Consider the following 24,977-nt stretch of genomic DNA (forward strand, 5'->3'; position numbering starts at 1 on the left):
AAACACATTGAAAATAAATCTTTATCAATTCACTTCAAATAGCAAACAGTGGAAGGCCTAGAAATTAGTTTGCGTAGCGCCCATTTTTCAGCCACGACTGGTGCTCGCCACTAATGTACTAATGAGGCCAGCAGACTAATTTCCTGTGGTCCTGCCACCGGCCTCTTTCGGTGTGTGCAGCCTGCGCAGCACCCAGATCGTGCCCCCAATTCAGGCACAGTCCAATGTCTAGGCTGAAATCTCCATTGATGCATTTATTGACCATAAGAAATGTAATTGCATCATCACCACCTCCCAGCTCCATGCTCACTCATCCCACCACTTCCTGTTCCAAATCCTGCCCACAGGACTAAGGCTGCCCCGGTCAAAATAGGCAACAACATACTTTATATGGTGGCTGTGATGCATTATCTCTCTCTCTTTTCCTCAACTTCTCCTCCGTGTTTGATACAGTTGATTGTTCTATCCTCCTCCACTGCCTCTCCTCCATGGTGCTGGCCTACGGCTGTAGTCAGCACATTAATTAGCTATATTTAACATGGCCTATCCCTTTATGGTCACTGTCCAGGAATTTCCAGTGGGGAAGTGGTCTAAGTAGGTACGTCCTGGGGTCAATTTGAGGCTTGTTGTTAAGGGAATTTTCTGTAGATTGGCAATTTATAAATCCCTGGCTTCTAGCCTTCAGGGAGAGGGCAGCCTATTGAAGGTCAGAAAATGTTGGGTACAGTAGCACAGTGGTTATTTTACAGTTTTGAAGAAGGGTTTCGACCCGAAACGTCAACTCAAATTTCTCTCCACGGATGCTGCCTGACCTGCTGAGTTTTTCCAGCAATTGCTGTTGTTATTTCGGATTTCCAGTATCTGCAGTATTTTGCTATCGTACTAGTAATCCAGAGGCCTGGACTAACAATCCCTCCACGGCAGCTGGGGAATTTAAATTCAATTAAATAAATCTGGAATAAAAAGCTAGTAGCAGTAAGGGTGAGCTTGAAACTACGGGATTGTTGTAAAAATCCATCTGGTTCACTAATGTCCTTTTAGGGAAGGAAATCTGCCGTCCTTACCCGGTCTGGCCTGTATGTGACTCCAGACCCACAGCAACATGGCTGACCCTTAACTGCCCTCTGAAATGGCCGAGCCAAGCCACTCAGTTGTACCAAACCGCTACAAAGAAGTAAACGTGGACTGCAGCGGTTCAAGGCGACGGCTCACCACCAGCTTCTCAAGGGCAATTAGGGATGGGCAATCATGCGCCCTTGCCAGTGACGCCCACATCCCATGAACAAATAAAAAAAAGAAAAAGCAGAAGGAAATTATTGACATTTTCTCTCTTTTATACTTTTGATATTTTGAAGTGTGACGGGTAGGTGCTAAAAACAAGACTTTATACATGCTCACCCAATAGTCAAATAATGCATTATAGTGTGATGGGTGGGAAAGCAAGAATTCTACACATTTCACCAGGGTATATCCCCCTCACTAGGAATTCTGATTCAAAAAGATTACACAGTGCACCAGCTAGAACTGTTTTCGCTCCATGAACAGACGTGAATGTTTCTTAAGTTGCAGTGGGCACGCGATTGATCTTAATTCTCTCACTAACATACAGAAAGAATTGCCCCAAACCAGCACAATCCTCGGCAGTCCCGCTTGTTTGACACTTTCGGCTGGTTATTGTGGAAATGTATGAACTGACAGGCACGGTGGGAATTCGATTCCTGGGCATTGAACAGGCAACGATCTCTGCTGGTCTTCCGACATTACCGCGGGCCGGGCCCCGCCCCGGGCACATCGCTTGTTGGGCTCGAATACATTGACTGCAGATGCTGCAATGAGATTTACAAGAGCTCGGTGTTCAGACAGTTTACACGTGCAGAGTTGAAAGAGTTCGCGTTGATCCAGAGTTCTTCCAGTAAACGGTGCGGTTTCCGTCACAGTACACTGAAACTAGCGACTGGGGGCATTTACTGGGCCATCCTGAGCCGGGCGGGCACTGGCAGCCTCGAGGCGCTCCCACCTCACCTGTCGTCAGGTAACCCATTTGCCCCAAATTGGAAACAAACATCCGGACGCTAGCCAATGAGAGCAGGAGAGAAACTCACCTGGAGACGTCACCTGCCGAGAAAGAAACGCCTGCGAACGAAGAGCTGCCGACTGCTGATCCGAGAGAAGGGGGCAGTCAGAAAGAAACAGGAACCAGGAGTCGGAGTAGAGAAAAGTGGAGAGAGAGCGGAGCAGAGAGACGGAGAGAGCAGCCGGCACACAACGCACATCTGTTGGAAACTCACTCGGATCCCAATGAGCAGTTTCACCTCCTCCTACCTGGGAATCCTCGTCCTCCTGCTCCAGGTGAGCCCCGGCTCCACTCGCTCCGAGCCAGCCCCGCACTCCTCTTCACCCCATCTCTTTTAATGTTGCCTCCAGCAGGTCTCCAGCCCGACCCGCGCCGCGCCGCTGAGGATCTTTATTGTGGAGATTTCCCGGTGGACCCTGACCGCGCTCTCCCCAGCCCGGCTCCCAAGACATTCCCAGCTTCTGCTCACTTTTACCTCGGCCGAACTTGAATGCGATGTGAATTGGGAGTCAGTTGTGCGCGGACGATCCCAGTTGCAGCGTGTCGAATCCATATGGTTTGAGTTGGGCTTTAGTGGGGGCAACAGTTGTAACCTTTGGAAAACGGCAAACATACATTTCTCTTTATTTAATGTTAAACGGTCCTAATCCACAGGTCTGGAGCGGCGAAGGTTCGAAGCGATGTCAAGGGTTCGATAAAGACACCTACCTGTTCGTGGTGCAGTCTCTGGAGCAGGGACAAGTTGTTGGCAGAGGTAAGAGTTCAGGAAAGCACCCGAGTCTCATCGGGGAATAACATGGGGCGGTGAGGGAAGAGAGAAGGCGATTAACGCGGGCAAGGACCGGGAGAAGAGTTCAGCCGGGATAACTTGCTCCCGGAATAACGTGGGGAATGAAGGGAATTGTCCAGGGAGCGAGTATTGAAAGTAAAATGTACATTATGATGTAGATGAAGCCGAGGTCGCGCTTTTCTTCAGTCGTCCCCTTCAGATTTCGGATTCAGTGAAGGAGTTGTTGAGTGACTCTCTTGCTTCCTGTACTGTGGGCGGTGGCCGTACTTTCCATTCTGAAAGTCTGACTGAACACCTTTTGTTTAACTTCCTGTTAAGAGTATCTGCGAAATACAAGTGCGTATCTTCTATCCAAACCCCATGCACTTGCCCATAAAATGTCATGTTTGGGGAATGGGTTGGGTGCCCTCTGTGGTTTTCAGCGGATTCTCTATTGTATTTCGAGTGCAGTGAAAGGAGGGTAGAGTTCAGGTGTGTGGTCACTTGTCTAATTTAGTGCCAGTCGCCAGGGTCTTGCCTGTGTGATATTGTCTGATGCTTTTCTCCAGAACTTCCTAACCAACTGTGATGTTTAAGTGTGTGAAAAACGTAGAGTTCTGATTGACTAACCAGCTGCTACTAACATTTGATGCAACAAGCTCATTCTGAGAAATACAAAATTAGAATCAAATCGGCCCCAGGAAAATAACTGAACAAAATGAAATTTTAATCCGGATCGAATCTCCAGAACATGTAGCTGTCAGTGATTCCGCTTCCAACCAGGCGTCATTGCCTTATTGAGTAGGTTCCACCCTACAGCTGTGAGCTTCAGTCAGCTGTGCCTCTCTTTCAACTTAAACATTATTCAAAAGAAATGGGTTGTTGGTTGTATTATTTTGTGTGTGTGTGTGTGTGTGTGTGTGTGTTATCTACTTGTTGAACTGCCACATGTGTGTGTTTGATTTTGGATCTAATTTTACAAAATGGATGCCATCCAAGTTTCACAACATATTCCACCTTGCCTTGAAAAATCTTTTGCACCTGCAGTACCTATTGGTGCCTGTAGGCAAAGAGAGGTTTTAAAATGGATGCTTTCCATCAAAGTACTGTACTTTTATTTTTCTATATGCTGGACTGAAATTAATTGCGCAATCTTTGAAGAACTGACCCCTGAAGTCCTTGTATTTCAGTTGCAAATTGGTTTGCAAGTTTCTGCGACCCCCCCCCCCCCCCCGCCCCTCAGAGAATGCTGTGTAGTTTTCATTGTAGGGTTTGCCAAAGGTTAAGATTTCTTTTAAAAAAAAACATATTTATTGGAAAAAATGGTAGCCGCCATCTCATTAATGGAATTAATTTAGTGCAAAATTGATCTAATTCACAGTTTTTTGCACTACCATTTTTAGTTGCACAAGTCCAAATTTGCCGAATGATTTATTTTTAGTACCATTATCCACAGTACAGTACTCGTGTGCCACTGAGGTTTGCCCTGCATTTTACCAGGGTTTATGGTCATGCCCTGTGTACATCGTCAGTAGATATAATTGAAACACCCACATGACTGTGATAGTGTTCCATAGATAAAGCACAAAGGAGCAGATGAAGTAGTTCATTGTCGAGAGGGGTTTTTGTGTGGGATGAAGAGTTTCACTACTGCCCATGAATTGGATAGTTGAACAAAATGTTGTAATGATTTTCTGAACATATGGCAACATAATGTGCTCAATCTTGCATTTCTGTTCTCTCTCTTCTCCCGCCTGCCATTTGTTTTGCTCAAATGTATATTTTTATTACATTTAAGTTGCACTTGTGAGCTTCGTCTTTATATTCAGGCTTCCACTAGGAATAGGATAATAACATGGAGGTGTGAAGAGTAACATAACGAGGAAAATCAGCTCTTTCTGTTTACTGCAACTGTATCGTTTAGCATTAGATAGAAGTGTACATTGTTTCCTGGAGAAGCAATGTGTGGTATATATATATATATATGTACTTTAATAACAGAATCCTGCCACTTCATATCACTCTGGATTCCTTTTGTTTCATATCGCCCACAAACTGAGTATTGGTGGATTACCTGTGAAGTAATTATTTTAAGTTTCACATGACTCATACCACGTGCTTATGACGCATGCATACCCAATGATGACAGACTTTGAGCTGGTGCTCCATCCTAGCAATCCTTTCCATCAGATCACTTAATCTCGGCTGCAACCTCAATTTCTTGGAGATTACTGTTATTATTCACCTCTATTTTGAACCCTATATACTTTATCATCCAAAGTCCATACATGCACCTTGATCGGGACACCAGAAAAAACCCCTGCTCTTTGAGTTGTGCCGTGAAATCTTTTACGTCTACCTGAACAGGTGGACGGTGCCTTGGTTTAAGTACAGGTTCACAGGACAGTAAAGACAGCAAGCACCTCATGTTGATGAAGCTGTAAGGGTATTCTTGGTTTTAGCACTAGAGGTATATACTATAAAAGCCAAAAAATAATGATCTTTTATGAAACCTTGATAAGACCTTAGTTAGAGTACTGTATGCAATATTGTGCTCCACACTTTAGAAGGATACCGAGGTTTCAAAGAGGGTACAATGTAGATTCACTGGGATGCTGCCTTGTACGAGGAAATACAAATATGAAGAATGACTTGGATAAATTGGCGCTTCTTTCATTAGCACAACGCAGATTATGGGGCAATATGATTGAGGTGTTTAAAGTTATGAAAGGATGGGACAGGGTAGATGGAACCAGATTGTTCCAGTAGTTGAAGGGTCTTGAATGAGGAGCCACGGATATGAGATTCAGAGATTTGGAACAGTGAGCAAGAGAAACTGTACACAGAGTTGTGAGCTTGTGGAATTCATTTCCAGAGTTAGTGGTTGAGGCAGAAACTAAGTCAACATTCAAGCATAGATTGGATAGATGGATGAAGGAAAAGGAGATAGAGGTATGGGAACAGGACAAACTATTTGCTTGTGTGGAGGGTAAAAGCCGATGCGGACTGGTTAGACTGATTGGCCTGTTTCCGTGTAGTAACGTTTATGTATTTCTATGTATTGACTGGGCTCTTTTTTATTTTAAAAAAAAACACACCACCTTTTGTGAGAACCTGCTTGGCAAGCTGTTTATTCATTGTCGGGGAGGGGGAAAGAAGTGAAGAAGCAAATTCTTTTTTGTGTCATTTCTGCTATGATTGTAACCTGCTGTGACACTTGATTTCTATTTTGAATCATCTCTCTGAACAAATGACAAAAGTTTGGGTGGAGAAAAAGTAAAATACAAAATCTACAACATTTTGTTGTTTAATAGGGTAGTGGAAACCTCTGGTTTGACAAGTTACATTTTAGTAATGATCAAGAATTGTACTGTGCCATCAGTAGTGTTGGGCAAATCTGCTCCTTGAATTCCTGGATAGTTATTTGCAGCTAACTTTAATGGCCCAGTTCTAATTGAGAAGATAATTTACTGCCATTCTTCTCTACCAATTAACGTGAAGAAATCGGCTTAAGTTCCCAAAGGATCTAGCATCTTAATGCAGGGTAATCCAGAGACCATTCCCACCAGCAATACTCTGTAGATGTGGGGTTGGTGGAAAAAGGAAGAAACCACTGGTTTTAAACTTGCTAAAAATCAGAAAGAAAGTCCTTCTTTGAAGTTTTATCAGTGTTATGGTCCTTTTCACCCCACAGCATACAACAAAAAACACACGAGGGTGCATGTTGTCATTTTGGAGTTCATTGGTTCTCTTGAATTTGGTAGTAAGCCCAATGTAATGAGACCAGTTTTGTTTTGTTTGAACATCTCACCGGTTGTTTACCCAATCCATTTTAAGGGCTGCTGTCGTCCAGAAAAATATTCTAGTAAACCTTTTTTTGGTTTACAAATATCTGACTGCACTGATGCCTCAGGTGATTAAAGTAATGACTGGCAAGTTGTAATGAAATGTGTTCCCTCCCCAAATTAAAAATAAATGCATATCTGTTGAAGATATTGCTTTTCAAAGTTAGCACAATTTCCCAGAGAAAATGAAGAGTGACCAAATAAAATAAAAAATCAAACCAGGCTGTTTTTCAACACAAATTGCTTGTGGTTGTGTGTCTTTGTTTCCTTCTTTCTCTCCCCTTCTACCCCCACCCAAAAAAATCTGCTCTAGGCTCTTTCTACCTACTGGGGGGAAAATACCATGATTCAATCCAAATGAGAGGATCCTCCCTACTTCAGAGAAATAGGGCAACCTGTAATTAGTCTGTACGTGTTTCATTTATTTTACAATTTACTACTGAGTGTCCATAATCCTGACCCGACTCAATTGTTGCTCTGGGCACACAAGCTCATACAAGCAGAAGCTGGAATTTAGGGCAATCTTGGGGCCTTTGTGAAATTGTCAAAACAACAATTGATCTAATGGTGCCCTGCCCAGTAGTGTCTTTAGCCACTGTGCTGATTTGGATATCATGATGTGGTGTTAGCAGTAAAGCCAGTTGTGTGTGTGTGTGTGTGTGTGTGTGTGTGTGTGTACATTGGATGTGCTTCTGTTTCACTGTGAGCATACTTAAACATAAGGAATGGACTGAGCAGGGAATCTTATATCTCCAGTGAAGCCAATATCTGTGGCCTGTATAAGTCCACGTCTTGCCTACAATGAGCAAATTTACAAGTCTGGAAATTTTAAATGTGTGCGCGCATTTGGTACGCTGCTAAATTGGTCCGGCCCTCTTTTTTAAGGCGTCCCAGGCAGCTGCCCAAAACAGGTATTGGGGCCCCTTGCATCTGTTATTAGGGACCTAACGCCTAAAGATCGTTCCTGGAACTTTGTTTCTGATTAGTGCCAGTCCTGCCTCACCCAAGAATCCTCAGCGGCCGCCAATGAAAGACCAGCACACTTTTTTTAAAAACAAAAAACATTTTTTTTAAAGCCTTCCTGTGGAGCCAGGAGGAGCAGGAGTGCTCCGCCGACTCCACAGTTGGTGCGATTGCCTTGCCCCATTGCCCACTCCAACCCCTCCCTTCCCGGGACTTCGCTTTGGGCCGCTGCCGGCGAGGCAAGTAGACCGACATTCAGTTTCTTCAATGCGAGAGCTGCCAGTGCCCAAATTGTATCAAAAATAAAAAATTAGCTGGCATGAAACTCTAATGTTTCATGAGTGTGATCAATGCCAGGGGAAATTCCAAGATGGAAGTTTTAGAAATTGCTGTCCACCATTGGAACACATTATTTGTGAGTCATTTGTAATGCTGTCCCTTAAACCCAAAGGAAAAACAAATCTATTGTGTTTTGTCTTGTGTGCATGAAAGCTTTTGTATCTATTTTAAGTGAGAAACTCCCTCATGAGACACAAATTAGCTGTTTTTTTCCCCCCTCTCTCTTCTCTCTCTACCCCCACCCTTCCATTCTCCTCCCTTCTGAACACAGAGTTGCACTCAATGCAGTGCCATAAGTGGCAGGAGCCTTCCAGTACACTTAAGTGGCCATTCTTCATGTCCGAACATAGTCAACGAGTGTTGGCAGGTTATTCTGCTATAGGGAACAAAGTTTGGTCCTATCCTTGCCCCAAGTCCAGTTATACTTTCCAATAGGGGTTACTGGAAATGGGGAGCCCTGGCTGATTTCCTCTCCATAGCCCTGGGCATTCAAGCTAATTTTAGTACCCTAAAGACCCCCTGGCTAATTTCAGCTAAAGCAGCGTAGACCAGAAATAACTCTCGAGACTTTCCTGGTCTCTGGCTCGATAGCATTCAAGTTTTTAAGAAAACTTCCTTTTTAAGATAATCACACCATATAATGCAACGCTCCTCATGCAGATTTCAATACATCCCATAAACACTCAAAACTCTGTTGCAGTAACTGTCTAGAGTTTCACGTTGCCAACTTTTTGCATGATTTGTGAATTACTCCGTCTCGGGGAGACCTCTTTTTGAAATTGGCATGTGATTTTATCAAATGAAGATTGCAGCCTTTTCAGAGTTAAAAGCCACTTTTCTGCTCCGACACTGTCCTGGTTCCATTAGTGCATTGTTTAATGGTTAAATGATTAGGAAAATTGTCCTGTAATTTAAAATCTTTTTGCATGGTTACAGATTCTCTTCCATTCCACTGGCCCTAATAAATTGCTGACAAGTTGACCTTTGTACCCTTTTTAGGATACAAAATCTTTTCTTGATTGCTTTGTTTTTCATAGTACCATGTTTCTTTTTGCCAGGCCTATATCATTGGTATTTATATTTAGTTCAAAAGAACAAGAGTACCTCTCTTGTCTAGTGTGGCTCTAGCTAAGGTCTCTGCAAATGGCAGCTCGTTGTGCCTGACAGGAAGCAAAAGCATTGGGTGATAGAGACGCACCATTTGGGTTGATTTGGTCAGCCATCAAGGTAAATCATGAACTAAAACCAAATCCATTTGCATTTGAACAATCCGTCTCTAAATTGCTTACTTAAGTATTTCTATTTGACTTGTTCAGTTTAATTTGAACGCCTTTGATGCCCTTCCCAAAATCAGCATAAGTTTTTTTCAATATGTACCAAGATATTCTGTATATTTGAAGAATGACCTAAATATACTTGGTACTGAGTAATTAACTCTACCCACCATATTTAGTGGAACTAGAATCTGAAATCTGTATTGTAAATGGTTCTCTCCCCTTAGAATACTGTTCCTCCTCCTCCTTTTCAAAACTACCATCATCCCCTCCCCGGCCAAACATTCCCACTCTCGACCCCTCTGTCCTTGGAAATGACCACCCCCATTTCCAACATTCCTTTCATCTCGAGACCTCTCAAATCTGTGTCTATTGTTCCCACAACTCCATGTTTGAATTTCTCCAGTTAGGTTTCCGCCACGGCACCGAAATAACCTTCACCAAAATCACAAATGACATCTTCTGTAACTCTGACCATGGAGCATTATCCTTCCTCGCCCTCCTCAACACCTCTGCAGCCGTTGACATGGTCAACCATGCCATCCTTCTCCAATGCCTCTCCTCTGTTGTCCAACTCAGTGGCACTGCCCTCGCTTAGTTCCACTATTGCCTATCCAATTGTAGCTTAGCATCACCAGCAGTGGCTTCTCTTTCTGCCCGCACGCTCTTATTTCTGGAGCCTCCTTCCTCCCCCTGCCCCCCCCCCCCCCCCCCAAAAAAAAAATCATCTACATGTTGCCCCTTGACAACACTCTATAGACATAGGGTCAGGTTCTACATGTATGCTGATGATACCCAGCTCTACTTCTCCATCACCTTTCTCAACTCTTCCACTGCCGCTGTGTTGTCAGAATGCTTATTAAGCATTCAATCTTGCATGAGCTGCAATTTTCTCTAGATAAAACATCGAGGATCAAAGCCATTGTCTTTTCCTCTCCACATAACATTGCCACCAATTCTGTCCCTCTCCCAGTCACTGTCTCTGACTGAATGGAACTGTTGGCAACCTTGGCATCCGAAGTGACCCTGAGCTGAACTTCCGACCCCATATCCTCGCAATCACAAAGACTGCCTACTTGCACCTCTAACCACGCCAGCCTCTGCCCCTACCTCACCCCATCTGCTGAGGAAAACCTCATCCATAACCACCTCACCTCCAGACTCAACTATTCCTGTGCTGTCCTGGTCAGCCTCCCACTCTCTGCCCTCCATAAACTCTACTGCCTGTATCCTGCCCCACACCAAGTCCTGCTCACCCATCACCCCTGTTGTTGCTGGCCTACATTGGTGCTCCAATACCTCAAATTTAAAATTCTCATTGTTATATTTAAATGCCCCATGGCTTTACCATCCCTATATCTGTACCCTCCTCTAGCTCTGTAACTCTTTTTCCCTTACCCAGAACTCCATTCTTCTGATTTTACGCTCTTACGGATTTCCTCCTTTCGCTCTACCATTGGCTGTACCTTCCCCTGCCTAGGTCTAGAAATTCCCCCTCAACTGCTCTCTCTCTCTGCAACTCCCTATGCTCCTTTAAGACTCTCCTTAAAAACCCTTCTATCATCTCAATCTTTGGCTTAGCTTCCATTTTTTTTGATTACCCTTCTGTGAAGTGTCTTGGATCAGTTTTCCACATTAAAAGGCACCATATACCTTAAGTTGATAGGGAAAGTTTGTTTCCAGACTCCAACTGCAGTCCGTTGTAAACTCTTAACTAGAAGCATTGTCTCTTTAAATATGACTCGCATATCTTCCAAGAGAGCATTACTTATTTGAAATTTGCCACGTCAAATGATACATTACATCATTGTTTCAGAGTAAAGATTTGTCAGTCAGGAATGGGTTGAAGGGTGGGTGGATAGCAAGATTTCATCAAGTACATGGCAAATCTTTGCTTCAACAAAGCTCAGTGTTGCCAAATGGAATTGATGCCTTTGCCAACAATTAACAATATTAAACCAATCTCCTACCAAGGGGAAGTGATTCATCCTTGATCAAACTTGATGATTGAAATGTAGAACTGGTCTTTTTAGTACTTGAGAGCCATTAACTATGAATTGGCAACATTCAAATGTTTACTTAGGGTATATTTCTGTTTGGAAGGTGGAAGTCACCTCAAAAAGGGTTGTTGGTATCAAATTTTATTCGTACAATTAACTTTACACCATAGTGGATTTAAGAACAGAAGTCAAGGTGGACAACTTCAATACCTCCTACTGCACTTTTTATTCCCATTGGGGAAATCCAGGGCAGATTCCCAAGGAAAATGTGTTTTGAGTTTTTTTCTTATTCTTCCCCTCTGTCTCTTTTAAATAACAACTGTAGGTCCAATGCTCCCCCCACCCTTTCTCCCCCCACTTCTGGATAGAGATTAGAAAAGGATGCAAAGGACTAGGGAAGCCCAGAGTTGGCATATCTTCCAAAATCGAACAAGAGATGGGATTTTAGCTTCAGTTTGGATGTTTTCTTACCTGTTGATTGAAAATGTACTCAAATCCTTAATTAATGCCCCCACTTCCCTTTTTCAGATTTTGAAAGGCGCTATATAAATACAATTCTTTCTGTCCTGGGGGAGGCGGAGGAAAAACGAGTTTCTATTTGAAAAGGCAAACCTGATTGTACTTTTTAGAAATTTCAATTAATTAAAAAAAAGTTTCTCTTTTTTAAACTGGCTCTATAGGAGCTAGAGACCAAACTTGGCTGTTCGCCAGTATGAAAGTGAATAATCCTTTCTGGCATGAAAGCTGATCGTGTTTTATTCCCCAGCATTAACATTACTTCTCTTGACGAGCACAAAATTCAGAGAAAATTGCGTGGGAACGATTGAATGGAGTAACATTAGCTGCATGCATCGAAATATACTAGAAAATTGCATTCTTCTGTGTGTCTGTTGGAGCTTCAACAGCTTCCATTATTGGTGTCTATACTGCTTTGTCTACTCTTTCTTTTTCCTGTGTCCCTACTTCTATGGCTGAAACGTTGGTAGTTTAAATGTTGCAAAATTCATTATAGAAGTACTGACCCTGTTGCCCTTTTCTCTACCGTCCCCACCTAAAACAATCCCAGCAGTTGTGACAACTTTGTTACTGGAGTGGACCAACTTCATTCTGTTTCTAATGCGTGGTGACTGAGTGTCAGCAAAAGTACCTGACTCAACTCTGACTTTGCAGTCGGCCATTAGATAACGCCACCTGACAAATCACTTGGGTTGGTTTGAGGTTGTGAATGAGCTCATCATTCTCTCCACCAAAATGATAGCTTCTGCTGCAGATTCCTGTAATCCTGGGCGTGCCCGGGCTGGAATGTCGTGCTGTGTAAACAGAATGCCTGGGGCTGAAAAAACAGTTTCGGTTGTTGCAAGTCCAGGTGAGGCAAAATAATTGCTATCCCTGAACCGTTCAGTGCCTACAGGTTTTAATAACCTGTCCGTGGGTGTGGGAAGAAGAAAAGGAGAGAGAATTGAACTTTAAGGACATTGCTGTAATGCTGTTGAGCTGAACACCTGATGAATACATTCTATTGATTCCTTTCTGTTCAGTGAAAGTTTTTTCAGGTGAAGTACCTCACCATTTCTTCACAACAATAGAACACAGAGCCCACTCTGCTGATGAAGACTATCCTGTGCTCTGGGTTTTCTTGCTAGTCTGGATACACCGGTCCGATTAATAACTGAATTCTGTCATTACAATGTGTACATCTCTCTCTCTTCATCTGTCTCTCTCGCTCTCTCTTCATCTGTCTCTCTCTCTCGCTCTTCCCCTGTCTGTCACATTCTCGTTCTTCCCCGCCTGTCTCTTCTATCTTTCTTGCACTCTTTCCCATTTGTCTCTCTGTCTCTCACTATCTTCCTCCCTCTCTCTCCCTCTCTCCCTCTCTCTCTCTCTCTCTCTCTCTCTCTCTCTCTCTCTCTCAACTGAGGATTAGAAGCACACAGCAGTTTTAACTGTTTCCAGTGACATTCTGCAAGCTTCTTTTCTCCAGATGTGATCATCTTGGAACTTCTGAGTATTATCTTCATGGACTATTCCTTTTCTCCCCCCCACACATGGACCAATAAATTACCTTTTTAATCTTGTGTACATAATCTGAATCAACAAACATTTTAATTAAAGGAAAATCCAAAAAAACTCCTTTTTTAAGTCTTGAAATTTGTAACTCTGAATTTATCCTGTTAGTTAAAATGTCCTGTTTCGGTTCAGTTTTGAGTCCTTGTGCTCCCACTACTGAAAAGGCCAGAGCAGCATCTTTCCTCCACTTGACTTTGAGAGCTCTGTGGTGCTGAAATATGCCCAGAGCTGATGCCCCATTGTGGGGTGCAATGTACTGCTTGCTCCTTCCCTTAGTCCCTTTCAGTATTTTCAGTGCTCAAGCTGCGCCGATTTGACTCCCACCACCTGGCAGAGACCATAATGGGGTGGGGGTGGGCAGAAAAAGAGTTAAAATGGGGTGGGGGACTTGACCACTTTTTTCCAGAATTGACAAACCGCAATTTGAAATTGCAGATGGCAAGGACACCTGCCTGCGTCTTCTTAAATATGCAGTTGGGGCTCCACAATATCCTAATCGGGGCCTGATCTCCAATTTTAACCTGAGGCCTGAACGGGGATCAGTGATGGTTTCCCCGCCAAACCAAACCTGCTGGGAACTGGGGCCTGGGCTACAAGAGGCACAGTGAGTGCTCCTCCGAGCCCCACAAGGAAGCTTTGGGCCTCCCCTGCTTCTGCATTCGGCCTATCCACTTACCTTTGTGCCAGGGACCATTCTCTCTGGTCCCCGACCGGCATGATTTTAACCGTCGGCTGTTAAAATGGGCCAAGATGGCCTGTTGCTGCCCCCTCCCTCCCCCGGATGGGTCGGTCCTCGCCCCTCCCACTCCCGGATGGGTCGGACCTCGCTTTGCTGCATTCCCACTCGGGAGTAAAAATCGAGGCCTGCTGTGTCTGTACAAAGCCTCTTCTATTTATCTAACCAATTCCAAAACGTATGAGGGGAAAGTGCACCAAATCAAACCGCTGGAATGATTATTCTGACCAGTGTTTTATACAGTGCAGCACTGAACCTGGTAAGAGAGGCTGGTTATTCTTTATTGTGTGAACTTCTGTTTCAAAATGTGAATGTACCTGGCATATCGTCAGCACCTTTTTGTTATACTCGAACTGATACGATGCGAGTGTGCACTGAGACTACTTCATGGATGTAATTAGCCGCCGTTCAGAGCTTGATAGATCACAAAGAATACCGCTGTTCTGATCTTGGCACAGATTTAGTGCCAGATTGGTATTATAATGACATAAGTGTTGTCTAGAATGGGAAGTGGTGCTGAACAAAAGTAGCTGCAGCCCATGAAGCAGTTTGAAAAGAGCTACGAGACAAATGAGTGGTAATGCGAGACGTGGGCTGGGTATCAGATGTGGCAACTTTTTAAAACACTTTATATTAAAAAAAAAATCTTTGATCAAATCAATTTTTAAAAATTTGCTTTTGGGATATGGGCAACACTGGCAAGGCAGTATTTATTGCCCATCTCTAGTTGCACATGTCGTGCGGGACTGGAGTTCCATGTAGGCCAGACTGGATTGAGGTAGAAGGACATTAGCAAACCAGTTGGCGTTTTAGAATAATCCAGCAGCTTTCATGGTCACTTCTTTTTGTGTGCACATGCTAGCCCAACTTGCCATGATTATTTACTCCGGGCCTCTACAGGACCATCTTCTTCTTAGGCAGTCCCTCGGAACCGAGGATGACTTGCTTCCACATTAAAAATGAGTTCGCAGGTGACTGATGAGTCCAATGCGGGACCTACAGTCTCTGTCACAGGTGGGGCAGACGGTGGTTGAAGGGGCGGGTGGGTGGGGTGCTTGGGTTGACGTGCGCTGCCTGCGCTTGGCTTCTGCTTGCTCCCGGCGAAGAGAGTCGAGGTGTTCGGCGCCTTCCCGGACCAGCACCATAACCCCATGGCTACTGTTCCCAGTTATTAATTTGTGACTTGTGTTCTCGAGTTTTATGACATTGTCTACAGGCAATTTAATTGGCATAGAATAGGTAAATGAACCATATTCAGTGCAAACTGGTATATTTGCAGTAGATTACAGTTTTTTCTATTCTCCTTGATGTATTGAAAACAGATGGTTTTCCCTAAGGTGTTTTTTAACAGACATTGATCTTTGCTTCTTAACTGGTGAACAGTGCCAGAATAACCCAGTACCCCCAGCCCCAGATAAGCCCAACCAAGAAACTTTGAGCCACAGAGCTGGCCATTAAAGAATCAGTCAGTGACTTTGCCTCTTCTCACAAGCTGTGGACCTGCTGCTAATCCTAACCACCACCCCAGAATGGCTTGATTCTTTGATCTGTACCAATGACTTGACTGACCTTTCAAGATCTTTAATATATGTCAGAACAAATGATGTTTGTACACTGTATCTCTTAGCCATTCAAATATTACTACAGGATAGTAGCTTTTAGGCTGAATTGCTGCTGTAATAATTCTGTTTGTCACCTGGCTACCATTTGAAACCGTGCGTCCTGGCCATCCACCATGGAATTTGCATATACGTATCTCATTGACGTCCATACAATTGAACAGTCTGGCTAGGGTTTGAAAAGGCTGACCATGTTCTATGTGAACCTAGGTTGTCAAAGCCTCGTGCCTTCACTAGTAATAAAGAATCCAATTGAATAATCGAATGGTCAAAAATGTTTCATTTTTGTCACCATGACATCCAGCAACTATTGGGGAAATCGGGCAATAGTTTCATGTTTATATGTAGTTGCACAGTGTAGAGAGGGAATTTCTACAGGAATTTCTTGGGTAAATATCCATATGATATGACTCTCTGATGTTTTACTGCTTTGGAACTTGTGCATTTCTACAACTTCCCCAGACAGTTTATAGGAAGGGACATTCAGTTAGTGCATCGCCTGAAAAATCTGAATTGAGGAATAACTACTGGTTAGCAAAGGGTTACTCTGCAGGTGCTGGCTTCTTCAATGTTTTCTCAACTCAGCCTGTTTGTGTTTGGATTTGGTTTGGGTGTTCTATTGCACTCCTGCAGTTAGTCATCTCTTTGTACTCGCTCTGTGGCCCTTGATGAAATGAGATTTGAAAAAGGCATCATTCACCTTTTTTAAGTTTTGAAGTTCCATGCTTTTCATAGTTTCTTTGAATTACCTGTAATTATAAAACCTGCTTTTAGAGGTTGGGGCCTATGGTTTGTGCATTATGGATTCTCTTGCCTTTCAAAACATGCAATTGCAGATTTTTAATCTCTTCATGTACAATATTTGGATGTAAAAATGATCTTGCTAGTGACTTGCCTGCATGTACTATTTATACTTTGTTCTGTTTCCTGAAAAATATCTTTAAATAGTTTTGCTTTACTTAGCAGATCTCTCCCCTCATTCACTGTTGAAACTCAATACATCTAAACCTGTGAATTTGCTTTGCCAGGATTAAGTTCACCACATTCTTTCTCATTTTGCAATGGAATTGCTCCCTCCTGTGTTTTTGTAGCTGAGGCTTTGCCTGCTGTATCAGAAATCTAATCCTGTTTCAATCTCGGTCTCCATTTTCCACATGCCTTAAGCGTGCGTATTGTGGTGCTGAAATGGGAATCGAGTGTGCTGAAACAGTGTTCAAATGTGCAGTGAACAACTCTGATATACCACTTCTGTTCAACTCTCTTCAAAATCACCACTTCCTCCAAAAACTTCAGTAGCTAAAATGTAAATCAGAATAATTGTTATCCTGAAGTAGGTGAGCATAAATTGGAAAATCTGTCTCTGGGAAGGAGTCAGTGCTGCTAATAATGAGCAGCCTAATATGTAAAAGTCCATATCAACTGCCTTACATTTTCTACAAATTCAGTGTTGTCCATGTCCATTTACAAGTACTTACTGTACCTAATTAAATGTTATGACTTTGCCAGCATCCAAACATTAGATGTGAAGCAACCTTAATGCTGTTGCCATGATGCGCTGTTGGCTGCAATGACATGATGAGCAACATAATGGCACATTATTGATTGTATCTGGTTCAAAATAATATTTAAGTCAAATATCACCATGGTACATTTAACCTTTGAAAAGTAAACCAGCTGGCACATGTATTGGAGTTTCCTCACTTCCTCAATGTCTCGGTTGCGTTCTTTAAAAACTTGTAGAGAACTTGCTGCACTAGCAGGGGCAAAATGAATAAGATGGGTACCCAACTTAACTTGTAAATTCTGGAAACAGTAGTTCAACTGATCTGTGTTAAGATTTGAAAATAATGTCAGTGATTGAATCAGGGGTGTGAATATTCCATTTTTGGAAAAAAAAAAGCTGCTCTAATGTTCCAATTTCATGAGCCCTGTTAGCCTTTAGGAACATGTGTGGTTTTTGAATTGAGGTAATTCCAAGTCGAGAAGAATTATTGAAGACCAATTTTAATCTTAAAACACCGAAGCTTTGATACAATGACCCAGGCTTGCAGTCAGTGGTGAAAGAACGATGCTTGCTGTTCATTATGCTTACAGCTGCCCACAGACTCTTTGTGGGCTTTTGAGTGGCAACCTGCAGTTGCTAAAGCTCCTTTTCAGTGCGGTGCCCTTTACAGGGGATCTGTGACGTGTGTGAGCAAGACGAGCAACAGCGTGTCTCCTCAACCAATCAGATTGAAGAAAATCACTTGAGATATGCAGAGTCTAAACCAGGAGGTATAAATTAGAATATTTAAATCAATGTAAAATCATGGAAATAAAGTGAGGGAAAGAAAGATGGGATTAAGAGAGAGAGAGATAAGAGACAAAGAAAAAGTTACTTTAGTTTTTAATTTTTTTAAAACCTCCAACAATAATTAAATTCTGAAGGAATGAGACTCCAGACTTATAAAAGTTAAGTTTCAGGGCCAGAGAGGTTGTTTGGCAGAAATTAAGACTTATCACACCATTAAAAATCCACTTGCATCTGAATGCACCAGCTCTAACGTTTCCTGGCGTGTTTAATGGGTATCTCGTGGTAAGTACTGCAACCTTTGCCCTTCATGTGGCAATGGCAACTCTCTGCGTGAGGTACCAGTGTAATGCAGCTTGTGGTGGAGTAGGACAAATCGGACAGCAACTTCTGGATTTCCACGTTTAACTGCGCATGTGCAGATGCTGGAAGTTGCTGTCGGATTTACTCCATAATAACGATGAACATTGATGGCTCACCATTATTCCTATCGCAAAATCCAGGCCATTAAGTCTCTCTAATATATGGCCCGATGGTGTCATCGGGTCCTGACATGCATACTTAAAAAATGGACCCTGCTGGCTTTGGCTGGATGACCTTGCATCTGCTCAGTTGAGCAGGTTAAATCCACACCCGGTGACTCCAGGGCAGGTAAATAACCTGAGCGATGTGAACTGGCTAAAGCTAAAAACGCCTGCTCAGGCAGCATCATATCAACCTTGCACATTACATACAGAGTACTGTGCAGTTCAGTGTCCTGTTACTTATTGAACATTTTGTACAGCTCCTCAGAAACCCACACTTGCAGGTCAATTCTATAACTCACGCATCTACTCGCTGCTGGAAACTGGCCCGGAGTTTAAAATCAGGTTGTAGTCCAACAGAACTGAAAGATTTGGGAAAATTACACTAGTGCTTCAAAAAATTAAATAGTACAATCTTATCTGAGAGCTGTTCAAACTGTTTTTTTTAATATGCAGGGTTTGTTAATCTGTTTAGATGTTCTTTACAAAAGCAATATTCAACTTGTCAGAGGCGGATTTGAAATCTGTTGGATAGAATGTTCAGAGTGCTCTGGTTTACATTTTTTGTTCCAGTCCATGTTTGAAATTATAATTCCTGTTTCCAGGAAGTGATGCAATTTCAGATTTCAAAATTGAGTTGCTGGAGGCACTGGTGGTCAAAGCAGTCTGTCAGTAGCATGCTCTGGAGGCTGTTATGGCCGGTTTACAAAGACATGTATTATTTATTCATTGAGAATTTGTACTTCAAACTGAGTCCTGAAGGCCAGTCTTGAAATGGCCGCCAATGCAGATCAACTGGCAGTTATTGTTAAAATACAACGGTAAGCAAGTTAGCTAACATGAGTCCGATTGCTATTCAGAGGCAAATTTAATATATATTTACAGTTCTGCTCTTTTATGTGGCTCCAGTATGATTCAAAAGGGGACACAGTTAATTATTCTGAGGTGTGGGCTCACCAGTAAGCCATAAAAGGTGGCATAGTGGTTAGCACTGTTGCCTCACAGCGCCAGAGACCCGGGTTCGAATCCGGCCTCGGGCGACTGTCCGTGTGGAGTTTGCACATTCTCCTCGTGTTTGCGTGGGTTTTCTCCGGGTGCTCCGGTTTCCTCCCACAGTCCAAAGATGTGCAGGTTAGGTTGATTGGCTATGATAAATTGACCCTTAGTGTTAGGGGGATTAAATACGTGGGGTTACAGGGATAGGGTGGAATATGTGTTGGTGTAGGGGTTACGGGGATCGGGTGGGATATGTGTCGGTGCAGGCTCGATGGGCCGAAATGGCCTCTATCTGCACTGTGGGGTTTCTGTGATTCTGTGAAAAGCTTACAGCAACTAAAATGGATTCTGGGAATCTGGAAGCCTGCCTTTAAGCAAATATACTACTTTACTCGGAATATTTTATGGATCTGTTCATCCATGGAGCATTCTGCCAGTGGCCAATTTATTCATGTTATTTTTAATTAACCATCCTTTGTTTTTGAAGGGGGATGTAGTGTGGGCAATAATAATTGTTATTACGCTCTGCTTTAGAAATGGCTATAAGAACATCTTTCTTTTCATTTGTATGTGGGCCTTGTAACATTACATCGAAGCACTAGGCAACAAGTTGAGATTCTGCTAAGGAGGAAAATTTAAGATTTGGTTCAGATTATTAAAATGATCCTGGGGGTGGGGGGGGTTAAATTCTTTAAAATGTGAAACCTGACCTCCAGCCCGCTGCGAACGCTATAACTGGGCTGGATCTGGGGGACAGGCGAGTAACCTGCTCCCAAGGGGCGGGTCAGTAATTTAAATATGTTAATGAGGAGGTGTGCCTCTGATCTTAGCAGCCTTTCAGATTTAACAGCTGCGGGCCAGGTTTCTCTGGGCTTGGAAAACCGACAGCTGAAGGGAGGAGAGCACTGCCAGATCCATCTGGTTTTATAGCACTGCCTGTGGGCTAGGAGGAGCAGGAGTCTTGTCCCGCCCCACCATGATAACCAGTCCGACGACCTCCCCCCCCCCCCCCCCCCCCCCCCCCCCCCCCCCCGCCAATAGCGGGTCCCACGACACCCCTCACCACCCCCCCCCCCCCCCCCCCAATGAGCTTCAGTCCGACGACATCACCCCCCCCCCCCCCAACGAACTCCAGTCTGACAACATTCCCCCCCCCCCATGATCTCCAGTCTGACATTTCCCTCCCTCCCCCCCCCCCCAACGAACTCCAGCCTGACAACATTCCCCCACAACGAACTCCAGTCCGACGACCCCCTCCCCCCAACGAACTCCAGTCTGACGACCCCCCCCACCATGAACTCCAGTCTGTCAACATCTGACCCCCATGATCTCAACTTGCCCAGAAAGTGTCCACAACTTCAAGAGGACTATAGAAAATTATGAGGGAGACCAAAACTAGTTGAAAGCACAGTGGCGGATAAATTGAGAATCATTTAATATGTGAGGTTTTCTTTAAGCCCCTAATACTCAACTTCCCAGATAGCTCCATGAATTTATCCAAGTCATCGAGTTTGATTCCTAGTCTGTGCTGAGTTAGTTGATCTCCGCTGGATGGCAGCAGGTTTCCATTGCTGACTACCCATGTCTGGATTTCAAGTTAGGACAGGATCATCTTTGTACGGCTTCAATATCCTTTGTTGTTTAATGGTGCGCTATTAGTATTGGTCACTTGAGTGGGGGTCTGTAAGGTGTCCTATGCTATTGGAACTAGAACCCAGCAAGGTGGCAATACTATCAGGAAGTGAGGAGGGGACAAAATAAACTGCATAAAGTTTTGTGCATTTAAAGCTGCAGGAAGCTTGACCTAGGCACTGAAAGATGAGTGATCCAAGTGTACATTTCTGCTATAATGTAATTTATATAGAGAGAAATACTATTGTATCTCTTGTGACAGGTGAGGGAAAAGTGCAAAGTCTGTTGAATCTAAAAGGATGGAACCGTTATAGTTTATTAACGATTGCAGTTAGCATGGAGATGTGTCCTTCAACTAATTCATTCACTGCGGGTATGGAGTTCAGTCAGATAAATTACTTTGTTTTTATTTTTATCTTTATAGTTCACTTTAACTGCAGCGGACAGAAGGGCCTGAATTTCTATACGGACGATGCCCGTTTCCAAGTGCAATCCGATGGAAGGGTTCTTGTTAAAAACCCGCTCCTACCAGAAAAGCAAACCAGTTTTTTTATTACTGCACATAATGAGGCTGGAGAGGAATGGGATGCTACCATTAAAGTCATAATAAACGGAGAAAAGGTAATATTTTTATTTCTCTGTGGGTGTTTGAATAGCTCCTACCACTTTAGTGTTGCATACATATAGCAACCATACTGCAGTGTTTACAGTTTTTAATAAATACTGTAATTTTGAGGTTTGGTGAACTGATCTAGGTTAGACTGGGAACATTCCAGCTTCTTTAACAGCATTGCATTCTATTATGGAACTGCAGCGAAATGCTAATATTTTATTCTCAATTGTGTTCTTTGCAAAATAAATTTACTGTATTTAAAGTTAATCTTGGTTTTTAAGATAGTAATACTGTATTTCACCCAAATGCTGAGTTCATTGTTACATGTCCTCTGATCTTTGTGTTTTAGCTGAAAGATTCTGCTAACGGTCAGTCGGACACCGCACTGATTATGTTTCCTCCACACCATACTGATTCTGTATTGAGACGGCAGAAGAGAGAGTGGGTGATTCCTATGATCAGGTTTCCAGAAAATAGCCGAGGACCATTCCCCGCATATGTTGTAAAGGTTTGTCTCCACAGTGCTTAAGTTGCAGCTGTGTACCGTTTTCAGGACTTTAGTACGATAGTGGTTAATTGTTGTTCATTGCATTAAGCACTTGAGTCAGTTTAGGCTCCAAATAACAATTCAAAACTGAGGAGGTAGGAATGTACAAATCAAAAACAGGGAAAGCCACTATAAAATTATACCATTAAGAAATTACTAAAGACTTATGAAAACAACCAACCAATCCTGAATGACCAGTCAGGAGAACCTACCAATGAAACAAAGGAGAAGGTAAACCAATATGTTCCAGCTTCTTTAACAGCATTGCATTCTATTATGGAACTGCAGTGAAATGCTAATATTTTATTCTCAATTGTGTTCTTTGCAAAATAAATTTACTGTATTTAAAGTTAATCTTGGTTTTTAAGATAGTAATACTGTATTTCACCCAAATGCTGAGTTCATTGTTACATGTCCTCTGATCTTTGTGTTTTAGCTGAAAGATTCTGCTAATGGTCAGTCGGACACCACACTGTGGAAAAATACGTCACAAAATATTTTAACCAACCATGAATTCAAAACAAGATTTCTATCAATTTTTTTTAAAAATTGCACATTTCACAATAATCTGATTAAAATTGTTGCTTTGTATGCCTAAGCACATTTATGCTAGGGAGGCCCCAGTGTCTCTTAAAAGCCTGTACTTGAAGTTGATATTTTCCCAAAGATGTCACAGTCTAAATAAATGCAACATTTTGCCATGTGCATCGGTATGCTTGTTTATCTTGTAGCTGAGATTCCTCATTCTGTAAGAAGATTATAGCACATGCGATCATTTTGTTCCTATTGAGAATTCCAAAATGTTCTTTACAGAAAATATATTTATTTTTCTCAGTGCAAATGTCACTTTGGAATTTGACTAACCAAATTTCTGAGTTTCTTGCTTTTACAAATGATTTGAAAACGAGCTGGCAGGTAAATATAAGAAGCCTCTGAGTATCACAGCTTGCACATTTTTAAAATGTAAGAAATCACACAACACCAGGTTATAGTCTGTTGGACTATAACCTGGTGTTGTGTGATTTCTTACATTTGTCCAACTCCGGCATCTCCACACCACATTTTTAAAACCTCAGCAAGTCTAGTAGGGACAGAGATGCAGATGATTATACCTTTTATTTTATACTAGGTATTTGAAATGAATTATTGTTCATAAAATTATTTAATTATGTAGCAATACAAGCTATACTGATGGTATACAGTCACCCAGCCACAAGTTTCATGTTTTAAAAAAAAAAAGACATGAACGTCTTTTTTATACACGACTGATTTGTGGAGTTTTTGAATCCGCTTGTTTTCCTTTTTATCGAAGGGTTTCACTGAATATCATGCTGTTTGTTGATGAAACCAGCTGGGTTTTTCTTTATATAGAGCAGGCGTGCTCCTCACGACCCCACATTTAATCCCCCTCCCGACCCCCCCACCCCCCCCCCCCCATCCAGCCTATTCACCCAATTCAGTGCTACATTATGTGGTGCCTTTAGACATTAGGTAAAATCACACTTGCATATTGCATTAACTGACAGTTATTCTGACTTGGGACAATGAAGTTCTCATTTAAATTATCTTTTCCTTAACAGATTGCGTCCAGTCGGCAAAATGAAATTCAAATGTATTATTCTGTCTCGGGACCTGGAGCTGATAAGCCACCTATTGGAGTTTTTAGCATAAATAAGAACGATGGTATTGTTTATGTGCATCAACCTTTGGACCGAGAACAAATAGCTGAGTATAAAGTGAGTTTCATTACTTCTAATCCTTCGTGTGCCACAGTGTCTTATTGTTTAAAATCATCTTGATACTTTCAAGTATTCTTCTGCAGGAATCAGGAATCAACCTTGCACAATGTCAATATGATGACCTCCTCTCCTCTCCATGCTGTTAATTAATGACTCTCACTGCTCCATTAAATGGGAAAATTAATCTGATGGGATGAGCGAAAGTCTGAGCAACAACACTGTCAGTATAGCCCATGCTAATTAATTTATGCATACATTCCAACCTCTCAATCTAGCAAAGGCTGACCAACAGCTTCAAAAAAGCTGCCCGCTCAAGAGAGCCCTGATTATAAGCCCATGACGTGAAAATGAGCAGTTACATGGGTTTTGAGACTTTAGTAGTATACCCAGTGCTCCTTCACTGGTATTGGAGAAGGAAAAAACATAATACATTGAAGCCTGAAAGGGATCATTCAAATGTTGGCGACAAAATGAGTCTCAAAAATAAGTGGTGGGTTTGGGGGAACAGACATGCTCTGCCAGAAGATTTTGAAATTTTACATTAAAAATTGCGCATTCTGGTTAATTTTAAGCACTTCATTTGGTAGATTTTTTTTTTTTTTTTTTTAGAAGTAAGAGACCACCCCCCCCCCCCCCTAGGGAAAGTTATCCTGCGCTGCTTGGCCTTGGCACTATGGAATGTAATATCAAGCTAGCTAGAAGTAGTACTTTGGAAGTCCATTGGATCTATAAACATCAGCCGAGCCTTTTAATGTTTTGCTAGCACGGGCGAGAGCGACTGCTTTCTGAAACATTAAAAATTGACTCTCCAGGACCTGACCTCTGGACACACATGTATGCACTTAGCTCCATTCTGCTGGGCATCTGTAGCCAGAGTTACGGTGGGGTGGGCGGGGAAAGGAAGCCAGCTGCTATTTCTGAGATAATAGGATAGCTGGACAAAATATAAA

At 42.6% G+C, this 24,977-nt stretch overlaps 1 protein-coding gene across 1 annotated transcript in view; it reads left to right on the forward strand.

Moving 5' to 3' along the window:
• Nucleotides 1-1,870: 1,870 nt before the first annotated feature.
• The window catches only part of cdh31 (cadherin 31), a 57,144-nt gene continuing 34,037 nt past the window's right edge, over nt 1,871-24,977 (forward strand). Inside the window, exons 1-5 of the mRNA XM_085991672.1 lie at nt 1,871-2,349; nt 2,729-2,828; nt 21,553-21,749; nt 22,091-22,249; nt 23,869-24,024. Of these exons, the coding sequence (XP_085847798.1) occupies nt 2,080-2,349; nt 2,729-2,828; nt 21,553-21,749; nt 22,091-22,249; nt 23,869-24,024 (882 nt within the window). The 5' untranslated portion in view covers nt 1,871-2,079. The remainder of the gene's footprint in view (nt 2,350-2,728; nt 2,829-21,552; nt 21,750-22,090; nt 22,250-23,868; nt 24,025-24,977) is intronic.

The sequence above is a fragment of the Somniosus microcephalus genome, chromosome 6 (assembly GCF_052327205.1).
Source record: "Somniosus microcephalus isolate GS21.2 chromosome 6, FLI_Smic_1.0, whole genome shotgun sequence".
Classification (NCBI taxonomy): Eukaryota; Metazoa; Chordata; class Chondrichthyes; order Squaliformes; family Somniosidae; genus Somniosus; species Somniosus microcephalus.